This window comes from Sebastes fasciatus, chromosome 8 (genome assembly GCF_043250625.1).
Source record: "Sebastes fasciatus isolate fSebFas1 chromosome 8, fSebFas1.pri, whole genome shotgun sequence".
Lineage (NCBI taxonomy): Eukaryota > Metazoa > Chordata > Actinopteri > Perciformes > Sebastidae > Sebastes > Sebastes fasciatus.
In genome coordinates, this window is record NC_133802.1 from 16,227,406 (window position 1) to 16,250,176 (window position 22,771).

The following is a 22,771-nucleotide window of genomic DNA, read 5'->3' on the forward strand; positions in this document are numbered from 1 at the left end:
TTAGAAGGAACCGTTTTTATCTACATACAGAGCGGGTCCTCTCTTTACAGAGCTGGCCGCCATGTTTCTACAGTAGCCCAGAATGGACAACCACTCCGTTAACTTTTCCTGCTTGGGCCGGAGTCGATAACATAACATAATTGTGATTGGCCCCAGTGCAAATTTTTCTCTTGGGCCTTCACCTCAAACACCAGCGCACGCTTGTGCACACACACGCAACCATTCCAGACAATTGCAAAATAGACAATTGCTATGCCACCATGGAGAGGCTCACCATTCCAACATACGAGACGTAACAATTACAGCACTGCTTAAGAACCATGTCCGCCTTAAAATCGCCTCAATGGATGAGGAGGGGCTGATTGGTGAAGTTGAAATGAGGAGTTATCTGATACGATACCTCCTCATCTCACTACAAAAACCTTAATAAGGAGGCATCTGGCTGGAGGGAGATCGCCAGTGTTGAATGTGTGTTTTCTGTTTAAAAAGAGCAAACGAAGGAAGATAAGCGGTGACGTCTCCAGTCTGATCTCGAGCACACAGCTGATAGGTTGACTACGTGTTTTGTTTACATGACAGAAGTGCACGTAACAGATTCAGTGTGGACAGTGTAGGAAGGGGATTTTTGGGTCCCTGACAGCTTCTGGGCCCCGGTGCGTCGCACCGGTTGCATCGTCGATATTTACACCACTGCACAGGAAACCTCTGTTGATTTTGCGGAGCTGCAGCATTTATTTCTGCACAAACTACAACTTCCACTGAACATTCACTTGATATTCTCAGAGCTAAGCTAACTCTCTCTTCTGCTCCACTAGCTCACTTGTTCGCTCACACACATCCGCTACCGCCGCTCTCTCTCTCTCGCTTCGCCACTCACTTCCCACAGACACACATACTACGCACTGACTCTTCTCCAAATGACCTACGCTACTCTTACAACAGCTCTTAGATAGGGCCATTCACGTTTTTGCGTTGGCCACCGTAGTTCTCCTACACGCTTGGCACACAGGAGAGGTTTCAATCTGCTAGATGTCGCTAAAACCTACACACTTTAATACTACAGCATATAAATCAGAGCTGCAGGATATATAGTTTAAGCATATTCTGAACACTTCTCCATTGCAATCTAAAATCACAGATGATTTAACTTCAGTGATTGGAGGGTACTTACTGCGAAGTTCGATGGGACTGTCGACAGTTGACTTCCTTTACCTCCTAAAGTTTTTGTAAGTTTCACCACCAAGACTGATTTGCTAAGTGATTGCACTAATGCTATAGTTAAAGGGAATTAAAAAACTGCCGTGCCATTTAAGATTTCCTGCGGGGAAAAACAAGTACGACTTTTATTACTGGAGCTCTGGATGCCTGTAACTCCACCCGCCCTATAAAGAGCTAACGAGAGTAGAAATCTTAAACTGGGGTGTTGTTGAAAATAAGAGCTGTGGTTGACCCTTCAAAGTCTTCCATCATGTCTGGTTAACTCTTGCCCTTACTTGTTACTATGTGCTGAGAAAGAAGATGCTCAAGGGCCCTTAGGAGCTCAAGAGCCGTCTCTGAAGTTTTATTTTATTGAATTGGCATCGGGGAGTCCCTGAACCAAACCACAGTAATAAACCGTTCGAGCACGCACACACACACACCAACATACGACAGCCTGCCTACTTATCCAATGCAGGCAGTGCATCAGGACCACCCGGACTTGTCTGTTGTCTTAAGAATGTCATTGAGTCTCTGAACAGCTCTCCTGACGCAGCCCCCTAATCTGCCCGCTGCTGTCGGCTGTTTGCTGGGTGATGCGAGGGTTGCCAGGCAGGGTATTATGGTCTGTTGGAGTGTTTGGTCTGGGGCTTTGCTCTTTGATATCCTACACTCGCATAAGCGGCTCAGTGGCTCTTCCACGCCTGTTACCCATGGTGACACGGTAACTGTATGATGCTACATGCCTGTTGCCTCCAGATGAGGTGAAGACGCGCCAACGTGCTCACCCTTCTGACCTCACGTAATTGGTTAAGAGTTGATTGGCTGTCCGTGTAGGTGGGGCTGCGGTCGAAATTGTGTTTTACAGCGTTGCTGTTGTTGGTTCGTCTTTGTGGGCTTTATCCCCTGAGCCTGTACAGCTTTGATCAATCCCCACCATAACAGACATATGACAGACAGCGGCTCACTCCTCATCAGGCTTATCAGGACAAAGCACATGTGTTTACACAGCACGGGGACAACTAAAAGCCACTCATATACACTCAAACAGCTGTTTTAACCCTCCCCACTGCTGGCTCCTTTCTGCTCACCCATTCTCTCCTCCTTTGTCACTCCGGCTTTCAAAGGAATGAAATATTATTGCTTGTCAAGGATGGGCGCTGGGAATGCAGGAAAAAAAGCAGAAAATACTGAAACTGGAACAACGCCCCTGTGTGCATGTGTTTGCTGGTGTGCATCTGTTTTTACTGCTTGCTTACCGCTCAGCTGTGGTAAAAAAGCAAGATCATTAAACTTACTCTACCTGAAAACCTGAAAGGAGGACTGGCTCTATAAAGAAAAAAATGAAAATGAGAGATAGGCAATCTGTTTTTTTTTCTTTTTTCTAGAAATTGCCACACTCAAACATTTCAATGGATCCCAAAAGACCTTCAGCTAACAGTCTCTATAAAAATATTTTGAAGCAACAGATCACGAGGTAACATTTTACTCTACTTCCTGCAGTTTTCCGGTGAGGTCCCAGAGAACCGAGTGGATCTTGTGGTGGCCAATCTGACGGTGATAGATGCTGACCAACCGCACTCGCCTAACTGGAACGCCATCTACAGGATCATCAGCGGAGACCCGTCTGGGCACTTCACCATCCGCACTGACCCTGTCTCCAACGACGGCATGGTCACCGTGGTGAAGGTAAGACACCGGCCTATCAGAACATGCCCATCTTAGAAACAGTGTCATCTCTTTTTCTGTACTGACTGTCAGATCCCCTCTGGATTTAAGCACAATAATAATAGACTACAGAGTTAAATGGGGACAGGCCGGGGGTCTTTTGCCTTTCACATTCACCCTTATGTCCAAATGAGGGATTGGAGGCCGCTGCGCCCTTCAGAAACAGCTCATACACTCACACACAGACTTAAACACAATGGCTGGCGAGACCACTGTAGCAAATTAGGTATTGATTTCTCAATTACAAAGGCAACGGGTTTTATACACTCATAATGTTCTAGCTGCTGTGGTAAATGGCAGCAACAACAAAACCATGTCTTGTAACAACCTGCTGTGTTAGTGTTCAACCTCTCAGATGGAGGTTGTCTGGAGGGTTTTTACCCATTTTGAAAAGAAATATCGGAAATAGATAACAGAATAATAGTAGCTGTATGATACTCAGCTTATATTATGTGTGTGTATGTAAAGTGTGTAGATGTATGTCCTGCTGAATGGCCTGCGGCTTTTTCTGTGTTCATCCTTGAGTGGCTCGCTATAAATGTGCTTATCATGTTGCATGCGTTTTGAAGAAACTTGTTTATTCGCGTAACCCTGAGGACCCCCAGGTATTCTCCTTGCTCATCTGACTCCTGCAAATCCCATCTCACATCCTATAATAATGTTTAAAAAATAGCAATAACATCACCCTGTAATTCCCACAGCACCTTGAGCAATGAGCATTGGCATTTTGCTTCTCTTCATTATCTCTAGATGACTGCCTCTTATAATCCATTCCTCTCACTCCCTGATGTAAAATTCAGCAGGCAGCCGGGTAGCCGTGAGCTTCCATCGGGACCCATGGGAGGTTATCAGGAAATCATAAAATAAGAGACAGGACACCCCCTGGGAAGAAATGAGAAATAGACTGTCTCAACAAGTAAACAGAGGGGCTTCAGCTTGCTCTGGGAAAAAGGGAGCCGGATTGGTTGACATCAGACTCAATATAGGTAAAATCAAGACGCCATAAGAAGGCGCTACCTATGTGTTCCTATTTTTACCAAGCTGCATCTGCTAGTACAGACACATCGAATCACACTGACACCCAGGTATGCGGCAATCTCCCACGAGGGACCCGGGCTCCTCTGTAAACAAGGGCTGAGGTCTTAACCAGAACATGTCACACATTTACACCGCTCTCCGGGGAGTTTATGAGACGCATTCTCATTTTCCCGCACAGTAATAGAGCCAGTCGACAAACAAGCGCCCGTAAAAATACACAAACAGAGCCGCTCGGTTTCGAATGAGTCATTAAGATATGTAAATCACAGCTTATGATAAACACAGAAGTAGAGAGGAGGAGGAGGAGAAGTGAGGCGAAGACAGATTTCCAAGGATTGAGAGACTCACAGAGTGTGTAGATCACAGGGTGGGGGGAGGTGGTGTTGGGGCGGGGGTAGAGGTGAGAATACCAGAGGGTTGAGAAGTTGGAGTCCGACGGAACAAATTAAGTAAGAGGGAAAGAGAGGAACGAGTGAAGCGATACAGAGGAGATGTAAGATGTGATGGCTCATGGGCAAAAGATGGAAGCCGTGTTATTGACCTCTCACCCCTCTGGCTTCCCTCAGGGCGAGTGTGTCCGAGTGTGTATGCATGTTTTAGTTAGCCTACAGCTATACTCTAGACCCCCCTGTGCTCTGAATACCACTGGCAGTAGATCAAAGAGTCTTGAGCGTGGTGTGCTTGTAAATGGGTTCCCAGTGCACCAGTGGGGTCACACACGAATACACACCTACAGTATGAGATCCCATTTACCCATATCTACGTGTGTGTACACATACAAACTGTAACACACACACACAAACACATCCACTCAAGTGCCCTTGTCAAACAGGCTGCCTGATTAAGAATGCTTTTTATATATATCAGAGCTGTGCTGCCACACTGTCCACTAATAACACTCAATGCAACATACAGATGTGCTCAGAATCATTAACGTCACCGTCAGACACCACAGACACGAGCCTTGCGGCGGTAATCATCAGCCGCCTATTTCGAAATGTGCCAGCAGGACCTACAAGCACTGTGTTTGTTCTCTTTTTTATTTCCTTGCTTGTTGTTGTTGTCATTTGAACCTGATGGTGTAGTCTTCATTAGGAGAGCACGGAACTGTCACTGTGGTTTAGGCTCAGCCGGTAAAAACCCCTGTGAGAGTACACATATACACGCACACATTCAAAAGGCAGAGCCATGACAGCACCCTATGAATAGACTAAGCCCTGCTCCCTCCTCTCAGGATGTGTGTATGAGTGTGTTTGTGTTGGTTAGTAGTTTAGAGAGAATATGGGTCCAATTCATCAGGGGAACACTTGACGTGGCATCTGTTCATTTATTACGTCCTTTATCATCAACAAGGTTCAACGCATCCACAAAAGAGAAATGTTGACAGGGGTTTTCACACTATCATCAGTATGCTTGAATGCTTGACATGGTTTGCTCATAAAAAGTAATGATACTACTAATTGTAGTAATGATCGTTGACCATACATAACGAGAAAAGGCTTTATTTCCTATCTTCTTTACCTGTAAATCAATAATGAAGAATGTAGTTTCAAGTAAAGAATGCATTCATTTTTATTTTATTTTACAATAATAAAGTTTCACATATTTTTCTCACTGAAAAAATCAGATAAAATTATATATACAAGAGGACATGATAAATACAGTTCAGAACAAGGACAACGCTGCAATAAATACCAAATAAATATAGTTTATAATGTCCCATTTCTGTTCAGACTGTGTCACAGAGGTGGCTATTAACTTGTGTGATATTTTGTACTTGATTGTATTAAATGTGTTCATGTCTACCCACTGTATATTTTCATATAATTATGTGCAATCTTGTAATAAAATATGTGAGACAAGGGACATTCCATCAAACAAGCACAAATACAATTATTATAGAGTCAAATATGGCTATTAAGGGTCTTGGTGCAACATTACTGATGTACACAGTGCTTTATTTGATCCCTCATGCTGGATTTCAGTATTTGCAAACTATCTTTGCCTGTTTACCAAGAAAAAAAGAATTGTATAATGTTTAAACTGCGTTCTCTTCTCACACGCTGTCATTATCTTCCTTCCTCCCTTCAGCCAGTAGACTTTGAGATGAACCGTGCCTTCATGCTGACGGTGGTGGTGTCCAACCAGGCCCACCTAGCCAGCGGCATCCAGTCCTCGCTCCAGTCCACAGCCGGCGTCACCATATCTGTCCAGGACGTCAACGAACCCCCTTACTTCCCCACGAACCCAAAACCCATCCGCTATGAGGAGGGCGTCCCCGCTGGCACCAGCCTGACGACCTTCTCAGCCGCCGATCCCGACCGACTACAGATGCAGCAGACAATCAGGTACGGAGTGACTACAATAGATCGGACTACAGAATGGCAATCCTATTCTGACATTTTAACAGCATGCCGTTATTTTAAATTCCTTCTGGTGCAAGATAATTTAGATCTTATTGGATAAGTTTTATTACATATGGACAGTCCCTGGACCCAGAGAAGTGTTGCCCGATTGAAGTCTGGCTAGCTGCATTGTAAGTACAAGCCTGGCAGAAATCCCTCCGTATGCACTAACAGCAGGCTAAAAAGACTTTTGGATAGGTTCCATGTCAGTAGTTAGGGGTCAAAGTTCAACAAGGGGACTATATTTTGGCATCACCCATCTCTCAAAGTCTCACTGTGCGGAGTTTATGAGCCACCGGAGAACTCTTAGTGAGGAGGGTGAGGTTAATAGGGAGCAATAGCCTCTGGGGTAATCAGGAGCGTGTGCATTCTGTAGATTTCATGAGCACATACATGCAGGTGCACACACACACACACACAAGCAGAGAGAGAGAGAACAGGATGGAGGGAGGGGGGAGAATAAAGAGAACAGCTGGCACAAGCCCAAACGCCTGACACAGCATTATGTCCACCTGCAGTGTTCTTTCTCTGCGCTAAGCCTCTCTGGATTTTAAATGTAAACCAACCTTTAAATGACCAGCAGGCCTTTTCCTCAGTCCTGCTGTCGACTTGACATTAGCACTGACTGCATTATGGTCTTTCAAACTTAGAGGTAATCTATTAAGTACACTTTGCTCTGTATTGACGTTGCAAAGAGAAAGATTAGGTGTGTTTCCCCTCGTGGTCACATGTAGAATGTCCTTATTAGGGCTATCAAATGCAAAATCGTTTTTAACGCCACTTATTTCTTTAATGCTTAGATTAATGAATTAGTTTTAAAGCTAGAGTGAAGATACTGGCATTATATGAACCTAGACAAACCTAAGGAATCCATTTGTGCCAACCATGTCATACTTGCTTGTCGCGAAGGAACCTGAATAACGCTCCAAAGTTACGCTACATTTTGGCGAGGAAAAACTGGCATGGCCATTTTCAAAGGGGTCCCTTGACCTCTGACCTCAAAATATGTGAATGAAAATGGGTTCTATGGGTACCCACGAGTCTCCCCTTTACAGACATGCACTTTATGATAATCACATGATGCTTGGGGCAAGTCATAGTCAAGTCAGCACACTGACACACTGACAGCTGTTGTTGCCTGTTGGGCTGCAGTTTGCCATGTTATGATTTGAGCATATTGTTTTATGCTAAATGCAGCACCTGTGAGGGTTTCTGGACAATATTTGTTACTGTTTTGTGTTGTTAATTGATTTCCAGTAATAAATATATACATACATTTGCATAAAGCAAGCATATTTCCCCACCTCCCATGTTGATAAGAGTATTAAATACTTGACAAATCTCCCTTTAAGGGACATTTTGAACAGATAAAAAATGTGCGATTCATTTGCGATTCAATATTTTAATTGATTGACAGCCCTATTCCTTATAGATTATAGTGTATTGGTGTAATGTATAACCGGCATTGTGTAGTGCACTAATTGAGTTGATAACACGGCTGTGGCATTAATGCCACCTCCTTCCAACCCTCACACACAGCCCCTTCCTTCCCATTTTCTCTGGGGAAAAGATCTGAGCAAATTTCCCAGCTAATTTCGCAGCAAATGAGAGTAAATTGGGTGTACATTATAATTTAGGAAGACGCCAAAGTCACCAGCTGGGCTCTCTCTCTCTCTGCTTTCCCTCTGTATCTCTCTGTTATCTTCTCTCTCTGTTGAATTCACTTTGACCTCTTTGGTTTCCTCCCTGCTTTTCCATGACCCGTGCAAGACTGCAGTACTTTACATCTTGGAAATAAGTTAGCCTTTTGCAAACACGCTGTGGTCTGTCACGGTCTCCTTAACACAGACCAAATCTCCCTCCTCTGTTCTCATCACGCGAGCAAGCAGGACTGTCGAGATGGCAAATCCTCCACCTCATTCATTTAGATCCATCTGGATAGGATCACTATCAATCCCCCTGCTTTACACCAGTCCTATAAAAGGTATCTACTCTAGACTGTTATGCAAGGACACTAATCACAGCTCATCTCTTGAATTCTCATTATTCTGAAGAAAAAGAAATTCAGGGGCTCATTCTTGCCAATCAGCTAAAGCCCTGTAAGTGTTTGCATCACCCTGTTTCACTTTCATTTTCAAACTTTTATCACACAGAACTGATCTCAGTGTGCATACCTCCAAAACCCCATCAATCAAATAGTTAGCTGACAAGTCTGTTTGCATCGGGGAGACATTTATATATGACAGCACAGTTTGCGCTACGTGTAATTTATGGCGTATGTCTTTGCATATGACAAAGAGCTGTATGTCTTTGTAAATGGATGGTGGGGATGCATAAAGAGAAGAGAGACAAGGAGAAGATTTAGAGGGAGTCGTAAAAGTCGAAAGTAAGGTGAAAAAAGACCTAAGGGATAGGAGGAGGGAGGCGGAGAGGAGCTGAGGATGCTGAGCTGACTCCGGGTCAAGGTTTGAACTTGAGAGGTGCTTATCAAAGGAGGGACAGACTGACAGTGTCCTGTTGGGATTGGGGAGGATGCGATGTGGACAGGAGCAGGGGCAGGTGGGGGGGAGAGTGAGGCATCATGCATCACCTGTCAGACACCCGACCAGTAAGGTCGAGACATGGGATTGGAGACACTGGCATAAATGATTACCCAAACCTCCTTGGCTAAGCTTGAGACATGCATTTTTCATCCTCAGGGTCAGGGGTTTGAAAAAGAAATGTCATACCTCTCCCTGCTGTTCGCTAAGATCACTAACCTGCCAGGCCTAATCATACATCCAGCTCTACTCGCACACCAACCAAGTCCCAAATGAGAGAAACCTTCAGGTAGAGGAGAGCTCGGGAAAGCATTGGAAATGAGCCACAGGAAGGAATAATTAAACTTTCACACAAAATCTAACATTCAAACCACATTTTTGTTCCAAAAGAACACTAGAGTAAACACGAGCTGAAGGTTAGATGAGAAGATAGATACCACTCTCATGTCTGTATGCTAAATATAAATATAATAGCTTAGCATAATGACTGGAAGCAAAGGGAAACGACTAGCCTGGCTCTGTCAAGAGGTAAAAAAAAAAAATCCACCAACACCTCTAAAGCTAATAAACATGTTATATGTCAGTGTGTTTTTTTTCTGTTGTTTTTTTTGTACACAAACTGAAGTGAAAGAACAGCAAGTTGTGGTTTTATGGGGGGTTATGTGGCGGGCTATTTCTTGGCCGAGACCAGTGTCTTGTCACTGTGAGGTTGCCAGGCAATTAGCAGACTCCAGGCTCCAGTTTTGTGGACTGATTAAACAAACACACAGATACAGAATGCTGTGTTAATTAATGAGCTTTAAAGGGACTGGTAGGCAGATTCTTCAAACTTTGGACAGAGCCATGCTAGCTTTTTACCACTGCTCAACATTTTAGTTTCAACATTTTTATTGATGCAAGTATAATGTAAAAAGGGCACCACAATCGATATTGAAAAAAAAGGTACACCACACCAAGGGAATTTAAGGATGACAAAGAAAGAAGAAAAAAAACACAATTATAACAATTAATAACAATAACAATGAAAGATGGGGATTTAAAAATAAATAAATAGGTAAATAGATAAATTGAATTATATAAATCTAAATGAAATAAAAAAAAAAGATAAAAAACATAATATATACAGTATATATATATATATATATATATATATATATATATATATATATATATATATATATATAAAATACAAAATAACATAAATAATAATTGAAAAATATATATTTTTAATTAAATAAAAATAATAATAATAATAATAATAATAATAATAATAGTATTTTTTTTAAATAACTAAAATAGATAAATAAATAAACCCAAGTAACCATAAGGACTTTGAAAGATCACCAAACTTTACATACTTTTGTGATAGATTCTCAAAGTCATATGTCATATATCCATGACAGATATTAGACAATTTAGGTCCTAATCTGGTGGGGTTACAGACAAGTTCTGAAAATAAGTCAAAAACGGTTGCCACCTCTTATAGGATGAGTCTGTGGAACCTGTGAGGGTGTACTTTACTTTCTCCAAATGGAGGATGAACATGTCACTGAGCCAAGTAGAGTGTAGGGGCGGAGTGGAAGATTTCCAAGATAGAAGTATCCTCCTTCTGGCCAGAAGCAATAGGAAAGTGACCATGTTGGACACAACAACCGGCTAATTGCTAAACTAATCATCTGTTAACTCTATCTTCATATTTAGCGTACATATATGAGAGTGCCATCAATCGTCTAACCGTTGGAAAGACAGCGTGTTTGACAAAGTGTCAAACTATTCATTTAATAAATTCTATAGCATGTTTTTTCCCAGAACAATGTTCCTGGTATTTGGGTGAAATGACCCTTTAATTTCCGTCTGCTCAGTAAAAAGTGCACCAGTTTGTTTGCCCTCCACTGGAAAGACAAAAAGATTTTTTTTTTCTCTCAGCTCAGACAGAGACAGTGAGTTTGGCATGATAAAGCCAATAGAGATGCAGTTGGACACAGAATAGCGGTAGGTATCAAGTCAGTCCTAATGAGGATATTAAAACCAGATCATACAGCCATGCTGCTACTTCCGAATGTCACCTCTCCCTGTCTTCCCCTCCTACCCATTCCTGATCATATTCCTCACTCTTTCATCCCACCCTCCCACTGTGATGGACTCGCTGTAGTCCTGGTGGTGATTTCACAGTCCGCCAGTTAGTGGCGGTGGGCTTGGCTAGCCTGTGTGAAACCGTCTAGAGTGTGGGAATGTCATCTCTGTGATCCCCTTCCCCGCACTGCGCTACGCCTGGGATCATGCCCACTGCCTGCTGGTAAAATCCCACCTCCCTAACTGCAGGAGAGAGATTATACTCTCTGTCCACCCCCCCACTCCTTACCGCCACCCAACCCCTCAGGCTTTCACTCTCCTCCATGTAAGTAGAAATGTACATGCAGTATTTAATCGAACAGGAATAAACAAGTGGGCTGCACACACGGACAGTAAATACACTACAATTCAATAAATATAAAAGCAAGGTTAAGGTCAAGTCTATTTCAATTTAAATGGATTTAAAAGCTGGTTGTGTTCTGTCACATAACATGGCCTTATTGCCCAAGCTGACATCCAGTAAATGAAGTCGGATTGATGTGGAAACCTTGTTGCGTAAGGCCAAGATGTCCACGGACGATGTTTCGCACACCAACGCGAGATTGCAGCCAGGAGAGGTGGCAGTTGATGAACTGTGCATCACAGAGGGAATGAGACGAGGATGAGAAGATACAGACGGGGATAAGAAAATGTATGAATACAAAAGCACGGCAAGATGAGGTGAGGCGGCATGGGCTGAGAGGGATCTGATAGAATTGAAAGTGTGGAACGAGCCGGAAGCGACAAACGCCCGAGAAACAAGAACAGTTAGATCAGAGTGAGATTGGGATTCAATCCTAGAGATGATCCCCTGTTCCATCCATGCCCTTTATCCCAGGGGATGTCGCCACCTGCTACCACATCCACTTTCCTGTTTGACGATCAGTACCGAGATCCTATCATCCTGTCTCCACCCTATGCACAGCCTTCCCATACACACACAGTGACATTTGCAAACATACAAGCATTAAAAACATGCATGCACATCACCCTGCCAGGCAGTTTAGCCCTCCCCAGCACAAGCAAACACTTCCTAGAATATGTACATGCAACACACACACAGGCAGCTGCAGCGGTGCTTAACTAGGGAGGTAATTGACTTCAATGCCTGCTACACAGGAGTGAGAAATGAGGTGAAATTGACTGTAGGCTGCAGGCTCTGGAGGAGAAGTCAATGAAGAATTAAACTGTGTGAAGGTCAGGCTTTTGTGATTTTCTGAGTGTGTGTACGTGCAGGCAATCTTTGTACGCACATACGCAAGAGAACATTTTCAATTGCTTGTAAACACGGAAGCGCCAGCGCTAACTTTTCCATCGATTTGTCCTTGTGTGTCTTTAGGTATTCAAAGCTGAACGACCCGGCGGACTGGTTGTCCATCAACAGAACCAATGGGCAGATTGTAACCACGGCGATGCTCGACCGAGAGTCTATCTATGTGAAAAACAACGTATATGAAGCCACATTCCTGGCAACAGACAATGGTAAGAGTTTCTCTGAATGCACATGTTTTTATCAGTGACTATTTTTTATCTAAAATCAGAGTGATCAAGGTTGCCGCTTCCCTTTCTTTGCTCCTTCTTTGGATGTCCTCATTCCCACGTTTTCCTGCACAGTTCATTTTACAGCCCCAAAAACAGTTAATGCCAAAAAATGAAGTTCAAAATGTTTTATAAATTAAATTACTATTATTATGACATTACAAATATAAGTGGATTTGCTAAAATAATAACACACACATCATAAAAAGGACACATTACATTACATGACATTACAGTACAGTTACAGTACATTTGAGCCGTTTGTTTTTGATTATGGAGATACTATCATGCTAACTTTTCTATTCTGATTCCATTTACTACTGATCATTGCTCTGTGGTAGTAAGGCCAGGTATTGTTAAAAAAAATTACAATGCCATTACCAGTAGCCTTAAAGTGCTAATGATACCAATAGATTACTTCATCCAATTCCCATTATGTGACTGGAAGCTGTGTGCGTCCCACTGGCTAATCGGCCGCACTGCACAGCGCACATATAGTGGTTACCGCTGATAATGCCGTCCTCCGACCCATGGGTGCAGGACTGCAGTGTCGCAGAACCGTAACGGCCACAACCCCCCCGCCACGTTACGTGTTAGCTTTGTCAGCACTTGTTGCCGTTGTTGGCGCTGTATACACCGATAGCACCGTTAGCTGCTAGGCGTCGGCTCAGACATCTCCATGTTCAGAGCCATGTGCAGGCAGGCAATCCCAGCTGTATGGGTTGCAACTGCTGCGGGAGTGAGCCAATCACACGTCTCAATACAGTAAATCGAAGAACGCTCGCAGTGATTGGCTGCGAGCAAAACAGTCGTCTTTTCCTAGATTTGGCCACAAAAAGTATCGATTGCAGGCATCATTTGACTGGAGAAGTTTTGATACTACTTGGTACTGGGTTGTTTTGGTCGATATCTTAAAGGTATAGAGTCCCTATACCCAGCCCTAGTGGTAGTTTTAGTATTTAACATTTAGGAATTATGACATTGGGTTACAGGACTGGCAATTTCTTTGTAATCCTCAATAGCATTCTGATTTGGTTAGACCATTGCCTGGTACGACAGTATAATATACATCTAAACATGTATGAAATAGCCTAAAAAGCACTATACTATACTATACTCCGTGCTTATGACCGTAAGGTCAACTGTTGAATGTTGAGAATTTGAATCATTGTTAGAAATGATCCGATATGTCGGTAAATACATGGAAAATGTTGCTTACTGTTTGATGAAAATGGAGACATTTGTGTAGCTTTAGAGGGATATAAGGACATGGAAGCTCTGCAGCATTCAAGTGCAGTGCAGCTGGGGTAGAGTTAGAGAAAATCCTGGATTCACACAACCTGGTCACACTCTTGATCCTCTCCTCTCATCCTTCTTATCTTCTGTCCATGACTGCCTCCTCCTTCCCTTTCTCACAACGTGGCATATATATTTGTTCTGCCTCAAAGTTGAAACTCGAGTTTAACCGAGCACAAACTCAATCACAGCACACAAATAAGTTCTCCTTTTTCTCAAGTGGAAGTGAGTGCTTTTTCTCAACTAAAAAGGTTCCCCCCACCCCTCTCCCTAAATTGCCTTATCAGTGACGTGCAGTGCACTGGTGTGTTTACCTTAAGTTGAGCTGGCTTTGAAACACTGGTGTATTTATAGGTGTGAGCATGTGTGAAGAATGATCTCATTTGAAACACATTGATGTGAGCAGCATATGTGTGTGTTTCCGTACTTTTTTCTTTCGGCGATGATTGACAATATCAGACACCATGACGTGTAACCTGCTGTGCTGATGGGAAGGAAGAGGCAGCGGGATTAGAGGTTGACTCGCTCCTGTTGTTTGAACTTCACAAACATCTAATTTCTTTCCCTGTCATTTCCTGGACTTCTTTTCATTTAAATATCTATATCCTTGAAGAAGACGTTTTTTTCTCCACCTGACCTCTGTAATGTGCACAATTTAGAGCTGCGTGTTTGGCTGATATTGAAGCGGTGGGAAGTCCAAAAGATGAGAAACAAGCAGTTAAAGTTCTGTATGCATGTTTGTGTGTGTGTACATCAGTCTGACTATGTGGGTGTTGCTGGAGTGCCAGCTGTCATAACGTTAGAGGGATTATGGTAAGAAGTACTATGAGACAGTAAGGATAGTAGGGCGAGACATGGAGAGGTGGTGACAGCACGGCGAGGAGCACACTTGTATTTGTTACCATGTATTTATGTCGGCCCCCGACACAATCTGACTGCTTCAGACCCTCCTGACACACGTCTTCCTGTTTGAACACCTATGGTTTATGTGTTTATGTGCTCTTCAAAGAACATATGGAAGGCTCGCTACAAGTCTTTTCACCATGCCTCACATCTCTGAGCCACCATCAAAAAAAGGAGTTAATACAAATCCTTTTGAGGAATTTACACAAACATAATTATTTATTTAGCTGGTTAAAACCCACATAATTCTCCTATCAACTGTGGCAAGCTGCTTCCACATGTCCCCCATACATGGCTGGGATTAACAAAGCTGCAGAATGGGAAAGCCTCCCTGTGTGTTTCTGAGTGTGTATTTATGAACCACACGTTTATGGTTCAGTATACATGTGTTAAAGTTGCATTAAATACTGTACATTCAGTATGTATGCGTATAACGTGTGTCCACCATAAAATTGTTGGATAATGCTGAAATAGTGACAGTCAAATCAAAGATTCCTCTAATGCATTTAAAGCTTTTAGAAGCTGTTGGATATTTTAAAGAGTATCATATATAAGTGGGTTAATATGGCTACCTAAAGGGTGTGATTTTTAATTGATGTATTCATGACATAGACTATGATGTAATTCTAGTATAACTATAAAGTAATATGTTGTCAGAATGAGAAGAATGCAGTGATTTTACCAGATTGAAAAAGCTTGTGCGAGGCTCGCTGCTCGACAACCTATCCTTATCTTAACCATTCAAGGTCAATGCCTAACCTTAACCATTCAAGGTCAATGCCTAACCTTAACCATTTGAGGTCAATGCCTAACCTTAACCATTTGAGGTCAATGCCTAACCATAACTATTCAAGGTCAATGCCTAACCTCAACCATTCGAGGTCAATGCCTAACCATAACCATTCGAGGTCAATGCATAACCATAACCATTCGAGGTCAATGCATAACCATAACCATTCCAGGTCAATGCCTAACCTTAACCATTTAAGGTCAATGCCTAACCTCAACCATTCAAGGTCAATGCCTAACCATAACCATTCGAGGTCAATGCCTAACCATAACCATTCGAGGTCAATGCCTAACCTTAACCATTCAAGGTCAGGAAAAAGTGTAGCTTTTTCATGGTAAAGTGCTAACACTGTACATAATTTGTGTGTTATTCACTTTATGTGTGAATAGTCCAGTTCTGACATAACTATTAGGTGATATAAGTGGATTATGTGTGAAGTGTCTATTTGATTCACCTCTAGACTATTAAACCTTGAACCTGACTGGTCTTCTTAACACAGGCTTTAAAAATATGTAGACTACTTCTCAGTTATGTTTTTCTTAAACTCCAGCTCAAACTGTTGTGAAACTCAACTACAGCTCCAGTGCCACATCCATTAGCGATCACTTGATAAGTCTTCAATCAGTTGTAGTGATGTACAATATTAATCGTAGTATTACCAGTCAGACAGAACTCACACTGTCGACTGACTCACTTACAGCCTCCGTCTTTAGCTGTGGCTCACTCTTCTTGTGGCAAATGTCTTGCTCGGTTGCCATGTTTAATTGGCAGATCTGTCAGCTTTGCATAAATCTCTGTAAATTACATCGCCCTTATCTCATCCCAGGGATGGGCCCTGGGGTCGCATGATTCCATCCAATAGCTCAGCCAGTGGGGCGTGGCGGGGAAATGACTCGTAATTGGAGGCAGCTAAGGGTCGTCGCCCCCTGACACACACTCAATAAACACCTCTGAGCTTTACGCCTAAGCGCTCTTTTTTTTTTTCCTTCAAATTTCTCCTTGCCACATTTTCATACTACACGTACACATTCATGCATTCTTCTCCCCACTCTACTATCTCGCTCTGATTCTTTAAAGTGTCTATTCTTTACTCCCAATTCTCTATAAATGCTGTTGCTGATGGTCTGTTGCTCTGTTCAATCAATGCAAAGGGCTTCAGGATTGTGTCTGCAGATGAGGTGTGTGTCTGTGTGCATCAGTGCATGTTATTACAGTCCAAGGCTGACAATATTGTGGTAAAGCAGCACCTGCAATGCCTGCCCATAGGAGCGTCCGACCAAATTTCTCCAGTTGCCTTAATAATTTCAACAAACTTACAACATGGACTGTGCAACATTGGTGTAAAGTCTGCAGTTCGTTAAAGAGAATATCACACCTTTAATATAGCTGCCTAATTAGCCACATATTTATGTACAAATGTATGCAGCTATAATAAGCCAATCCAGTGCTATAGCAACTGTGTGTTCAACAGATTCCTAATTTTTTTTTAATTAATAGTTTAATTTGTAACTAAATGTGATCATATTGCCCTCTACAGTAAGTGAAACTGACTCACTTTAGGAATCTGTTAAACATACAGTTTTACACACATACATATGTGGCTAATTACTTTTTTCCTAATGGTTTAACACAACGGGTCCACTAACAAAAAACTAACAAAAAACAAAAATCTGACAAATTTCTATCAAAGAATAATGGAGTTAATGAATGTGTTTTGTCTCAGTTAAATAAATAAAATACTAATCATTTTATGATAAGCTGCTATAGTCTGCAATGTGGGAAAGTCACAACCATTTTTGTATGTATGTGAGCATGCAGTAGAGATACTGTATATACATAAGCACATAGGCATACAGTATGTGCATTTACAAGTACATATACGTAGGTGATTATGAGAATTCCCTGTTCACCTTTCAGAAATACATTGTTAATATTGCAGGCAGACGTGCCTTTATCTACACAATCATAGATGGCTCTCCGAGTTTAGTGTAAATACACACAGACAAGGACTTGTTTGATTGTGTTACAGTCATCATTATTGTACCTAAGCCGCCTCTAGGCGATTGAATGTGCCGTGCCTGCATCTGGATCGACTCTGATGGCTTTGATTTGGCTCTGAGGCTAAAAGAGGAGCTGGAAAGCACAACTGTCAAAAGTATTTCTGTCAAGGGTAAAAAATCCTCCTCCGGTTCTACAGCATCCCTACCTCTAACCTCACCATTGTGAATAGACCGAGGTTCCTTTCACCTCTTCTCATTCCTTTTATCTCTCTTTTTTGTTCTCTTTCATTATACGTGCCTCCGCTCAGTCGGCCTTCAGCTCCTGTCCCTCTTCTCTCTCAATCGTCCCTTTCACTGCTCACATCTTCTCTTGTCATCCCGTCATGATACTATTTCCTCTTCTCTCTCTTTCTGCTCCCAGGCTCTCCTGCAGCCAGCGGCACTGGCACGCTGCAGATCTATCTGATAGATATAAATGACAACCCCCCAGCGCTCATACCCAAGGAGTCTCAGATCTGTGAGCGGGTGAACAAGAACGTCCACGGTGTCAACATCACTGCAGCTGACGCCGACACAGACCCCAACGCCGGACCTTTTGTCTTCGAGCTGCCCAACTTTCCCACCAGCATCAAGCGCAACTGGACGATTTCTCGGATCAGTGGTGAGGAGGTGTTGGCGTAGAATGACGACACTAGAGAACATATGAAACTGAATATATGATCAGCGTATGGAATGTTACATGTCAAGCAAAACATAGTGTAGCATTCGTCCAACCCTTTACTATAATTATTTTATATACTAACTCTGACCAAAATCTCATCAGATGCTTGATTATAAAGCTCCTTACATCTTTCTCACCCATGTGTGCTATACTGTATATTATACTAAACTACTTACAGTATATATGGAAGTAATACATGACGTTATGATCATATTTGATCATGTTTTTTTTATTTTCTATTTTTTTTTTTTTATAAAATACTGTGGTCTAAATTCATAATTTCAAGCAAATTGCTATTTAAAACCAACAAAATTAGTTTTTCTTTTAAATTAGTTAATCTTTGAATTATGTAATGCATAATAGTGGGATGCTGATCATTGTATTATACAAAATGTTTTTTTTACATACATTTTCAATAGTGTGTGTATATACTGTATATATATATTGATAATGAAAAAACATTCTAATTAATACTGTGATATTAATATCAACCATAATGCCCTATGTGGAAGCAATGTTTAAGATTTTGGTCAGAAGTAATTATTTTGAAAATTGATGGTCATTTTGGGGTATTAAAAATAAATATACATGTGATGATTAGTTACTGTCTCTCTGGTAACTTGTCTGTTTCCTCTTCACTCCACAGGTGATTACGCCCGTCTAAGGCTGCAGTACCAGGTATATTTAGAGCCGGGGGTGTACGAGGTCCCTGTAATAGTGTCCGACTCGGGGAACCCTCCGTTGTCCAACAGGTCGGTCATCAAAGTGAAGGTGTGTCCCTGCGACGAACACGGAGACTGCACCACCCTCGGGGCCGTGGCGGCCGCCGGCTTGGGAACCGGAGCCATCATCTCCATCCTCATGTGCATCATCATTCTCCTCAGTGAGTATCAGCTGTTCATATCGCATTCATACACTGACACCTCACTACTTACAGACATGTCACACACACACATATACACCAAGCAAAAAGTTAAAGCTGCCTGTGGATTGTCTTTGATTTGCCTTTCTGCCAAAAAATGCAGTTCAGGGCTCAGTCATTAAACATTCACCAGGCTGCAATACAACAACATGAACAATAGTTTGTATAATGGATTAATGCCGCGACTGCTGGAATCTCCTCCAGCATCTCTTGACAAGGAGGTTCCTGTCTTCTTTTCCTGGTAGGGTAAATATCTGCTGCTATCTGTCATGCCAGCGATTCATGCCGCTGGCTTACTTTGTTGCCGTGGGTTGCATTGCTCGTACATATAGACAAGTCTTATAGATAAATTCACCTGCTGCTGTTGGGTTTTTCCTGCATATTTCAAAATGTTGGATGTTGTTTGTGAATGACTCATTCTTTTCATTGCTACTACTACCATCAATACAAGTTTTGGAAGCGATTCACATTTATTCTTTTATTTATTGTTATGTTTATTTGATCAAGTAGAGCCCATTGAGGTTTGAAATTTCTCTTTCAAGGAAGACAAACAACACAAGGGGAAGAAAAGAAACGACAACAAAGCTACGAAAAATAATGTTAAATGAGGAGGACTTTTGAAATATGACTTTTACTAAAATGATTATCTTTTGATCTGCCACTGCTATAGTTACAGTTTGGTTAGGTTTAGGAATAAAAAGTACTTTGGTGAAGTTAGGGAAAGATTGTGGTCAGGGTTAAAAGAAAACAACACTGACTGTTGGGAGGAAAGGAGTTGTGAACAGAGTTCTCGTGTCAGACTCTGACATTGTTGATCCTCTGACTTTTCAAATAGAACCACAAGCAAGGCAAAGTTTCCACCTTTTACACGTATCCTGCAAAATATTTCAACATCTACTAAATATAGTGGCGCAAACTTGTGTACAAACATTCATGGTTCTCAGATGATGTTGGTGACCCCCTTAACTTTTCCTCTAGCATCACCTTGAGGTTGATATTTGTGGTTTTAAAGGAACAGTGTGTAACATTTCAAGGGATCTATTAGCAGAAATGGAATAAAATATTCATAACTATGTTTTCATTAGTGTATAATCACCTGAAATTAAGAATAGTTGTGTTTTCGTTAGATTAGAATGAGCCCTTCATATCTACATAGGGAGTGGAGTCTGCCATGTTTCTACAGTAGCTTTTTGACATTACCTGAAGGCCACTGTGGTTCTCCGACATGCTTGAAAAGGGAGGAGAGAGCGGAGGGGTATTCAGTTGATTGCAATCTGCAAACCACACCACTAAATTATACACACTGGTTCTTTAAGTGAAATATCTCAACAGCTATTGGATGGATTGCTATCAAATTTAGTATGCACAAGCATGTCCCCCTCAAGATGAATTGTAAAAATGTTGGTGATCCCATGAATTTGCACTCTAGTACTATCATCGGGTCGAAATGTCTAAAAGGTTTATGACCAAATATCTGCAATGTTAATGACATTCTTTGTGTTTTGTGCTAATTAGCATGCTAAACTAAGATGGTGAACACAGTAAACATTATACCTGCTTGTCATTGTTAGCATGTTAGTATGCCGGCTTGAGCATTTAGCTCAAAGCACCGCTGTCCCTACAGCAATTACAGCCTCACAGACTTATTATTAATGATTAAGGTAAAGTATTTCCTGATCAGATTATTGCCGTGTCCCCTAAATCATGTTCACGTGTGTGTCGGTGCAGGCATGGTGCTGTTGTTTGTGGTGTGGATCAAGCGCAGAGAGAAGGAGAGGCACACCAAGCAGCTGCTCATCGACCCCGAAGACGATGTCAGAGACAACATCCTCAAATACGACGAAGAGGGAGGAGGAGAGGAGGACCAGGTGAGATCGTGAGAGACATACACCCGCACACACACATGCTTCCTGTGTCGACCTCCCGCGCCAACTTACATCTGTATGCCCGTGTTGGTGTGTATAGGACTACGACCTGAGCCAGCTGCAGCAGCCCGACTCCTTGGAGCACATCATCAGCAAGCCGCCTGGTGTCCGCAGGGTGGACGAACGTCCCATCATCCCCGAGTCCCAGTACCCAATCAGACCTGTTGTGCCCCACCCTGGAGACATCGGGGACTTCATCCACGAGGTGAATTTACACTCGCACAGCGGACACACATTTCACATGCACGAGAGCTCAGCCGTCATTAGATTGTTCCTCCCAGAGTGAGCCGGGCCTCTCACTTCCACTTTCCATCGATCTGACATTTAATGTGATTACTCATATCTGGATGCTGTTCAATATGTAAACGCCAGTATGGCGGTGATGGGAACAGCATAGAGTTTTGTTATACTTTACAGCTGCTCTCATGGCGCCAGCTTTATTCGCACACACACACAACTCCAGCGTTGGCACACCGATGCGAGAAAATGCTGATTGACAGACTCGTGACAACACGTTCACACTCGAGAGGTGTTGGCAGCTGTTCAGCTTTGATTCATCCAGCCTTGACTCTCCCTCTCTCTCTCTCTCTCTCTCTCTCTCTCTCCCTCTCTCTCCCCCGCTCACACATGTACTCACCTGATCTCGCTCCAGCAGTCTGGTAAAACACAAACACAGCAAACACATGGTGTTCCTGCCACGCACTGTACCCCCGGGGGTTGAGGCTTTTTAGGTTTCTATCCGTAGCATCTCTCTGTATTTCAGTGAAGTGGATGAAGTCCGTTCTCTTCACCTGCCTAACCTTCAGGTCAACGGCCCTCATTTGTCATTCTAAGAAACATGTGGGGGTTTGCACGCCGGCAGAAAACATACAGATCTGTTTACATCTCATTAATGTAACAGTAACAAAATATTGATGAATCAAATTCAGACCTGACCAATACATCCCGTTAGTTGTTGTTTTTTTAAACATGAACACCTTACAGGTAATTAATTATGAAGGTGTGTGAGATTGTTTCTGATGCTGTTTGTATGAGTTTGTGTGTGACTGGCTGTGTTTGGTTTTGTGTCTCGTCTCTGTTCCATTTCTTCTGCTGTTCTCAGGCCTCTCTTCCAAAAGAGATCCTGAGCTCAATGAGACTACCTGATTAAGTAACGGTTGTAATAATTTAGGCCTACTGAGCTATACCATAGGAACTTGCCTCTATGAAGCCAGTAGTGGTTGAACTATTTATGCTGTTTTCTTATTTTATTTATTCAGTTATTCCAAAATCTACCAAAGTAGCTTGTTGAATATTACATTTCAGAACTCAAGTATGGTGACAAACATTACAGTATACACTGTTATTAGATTAGACTCAACTTTATTGTACAAGTACGGAGCAGAGTATGAGTACAGCACAACAATATTATGTCTTTCCAATCATTTTCCATGTACAATGCCATGTATCCTTAATTTGGCTGTATACAGTATATGTTTCTCAAACAGATGTGAGACTGAACATAGGGCTACGATAAAGATGGAATTGATAAATGCTAATAGCAGAAAGTTCAACTTAGTTATAGTAACTAGAAGTAGAATATTGAGATTATACATACAAATACCAGCTTATGAAATAAATGTATTTCATAAGACCAAGATGGACCAAGATTTATT

At 42.2% G+C, this 22,771-nt stretch overlaps 1 protein-coding gene across 2 annotated transcripts in view; it reads left to right on the forward strand.

The window, feature by feature from the left end:
* The window catches only part of LOC141772623 (cadherin-4-like), a 275,458-nt gene that overhangs the window by 247,163 nt on the left and 5,524 nt on the right, over window positions 1-22,771 (forward strand). For both annotated transcript variants that reach the window (XM_074643816.1, XM_074643814.1), the window contains 7 exons: window positions 2,701-2,886; window positions 6,055-6,311; window positions 12,360-12,502; window positions 17,970-18,209; window positions 18,916-19,152; window positions 20,920-21,059; window positions 21,157-21,321. In XM_074643816.1, coding sequence (XP_074499917.1) covers window positions 2,701-2,886; window positions 6,055-6,311; window positions 12,360-12,502; window positions 17,970-18,209; window positions 18,916-19,152; window positions 20,920-21,059; window positions 21,157-21,321 — 1,368 coding nt within the window. The remainder of the gene's footprint in view (window positions 1-2,700; window positions 2,887-6,054; window positions 6,312-12,359; window positions 12,503-17,969; window positions 18,210-18,915; window positions 19,153-20,919; window positions 21,060-21,156; window positions 21,322-22,771) is intronic.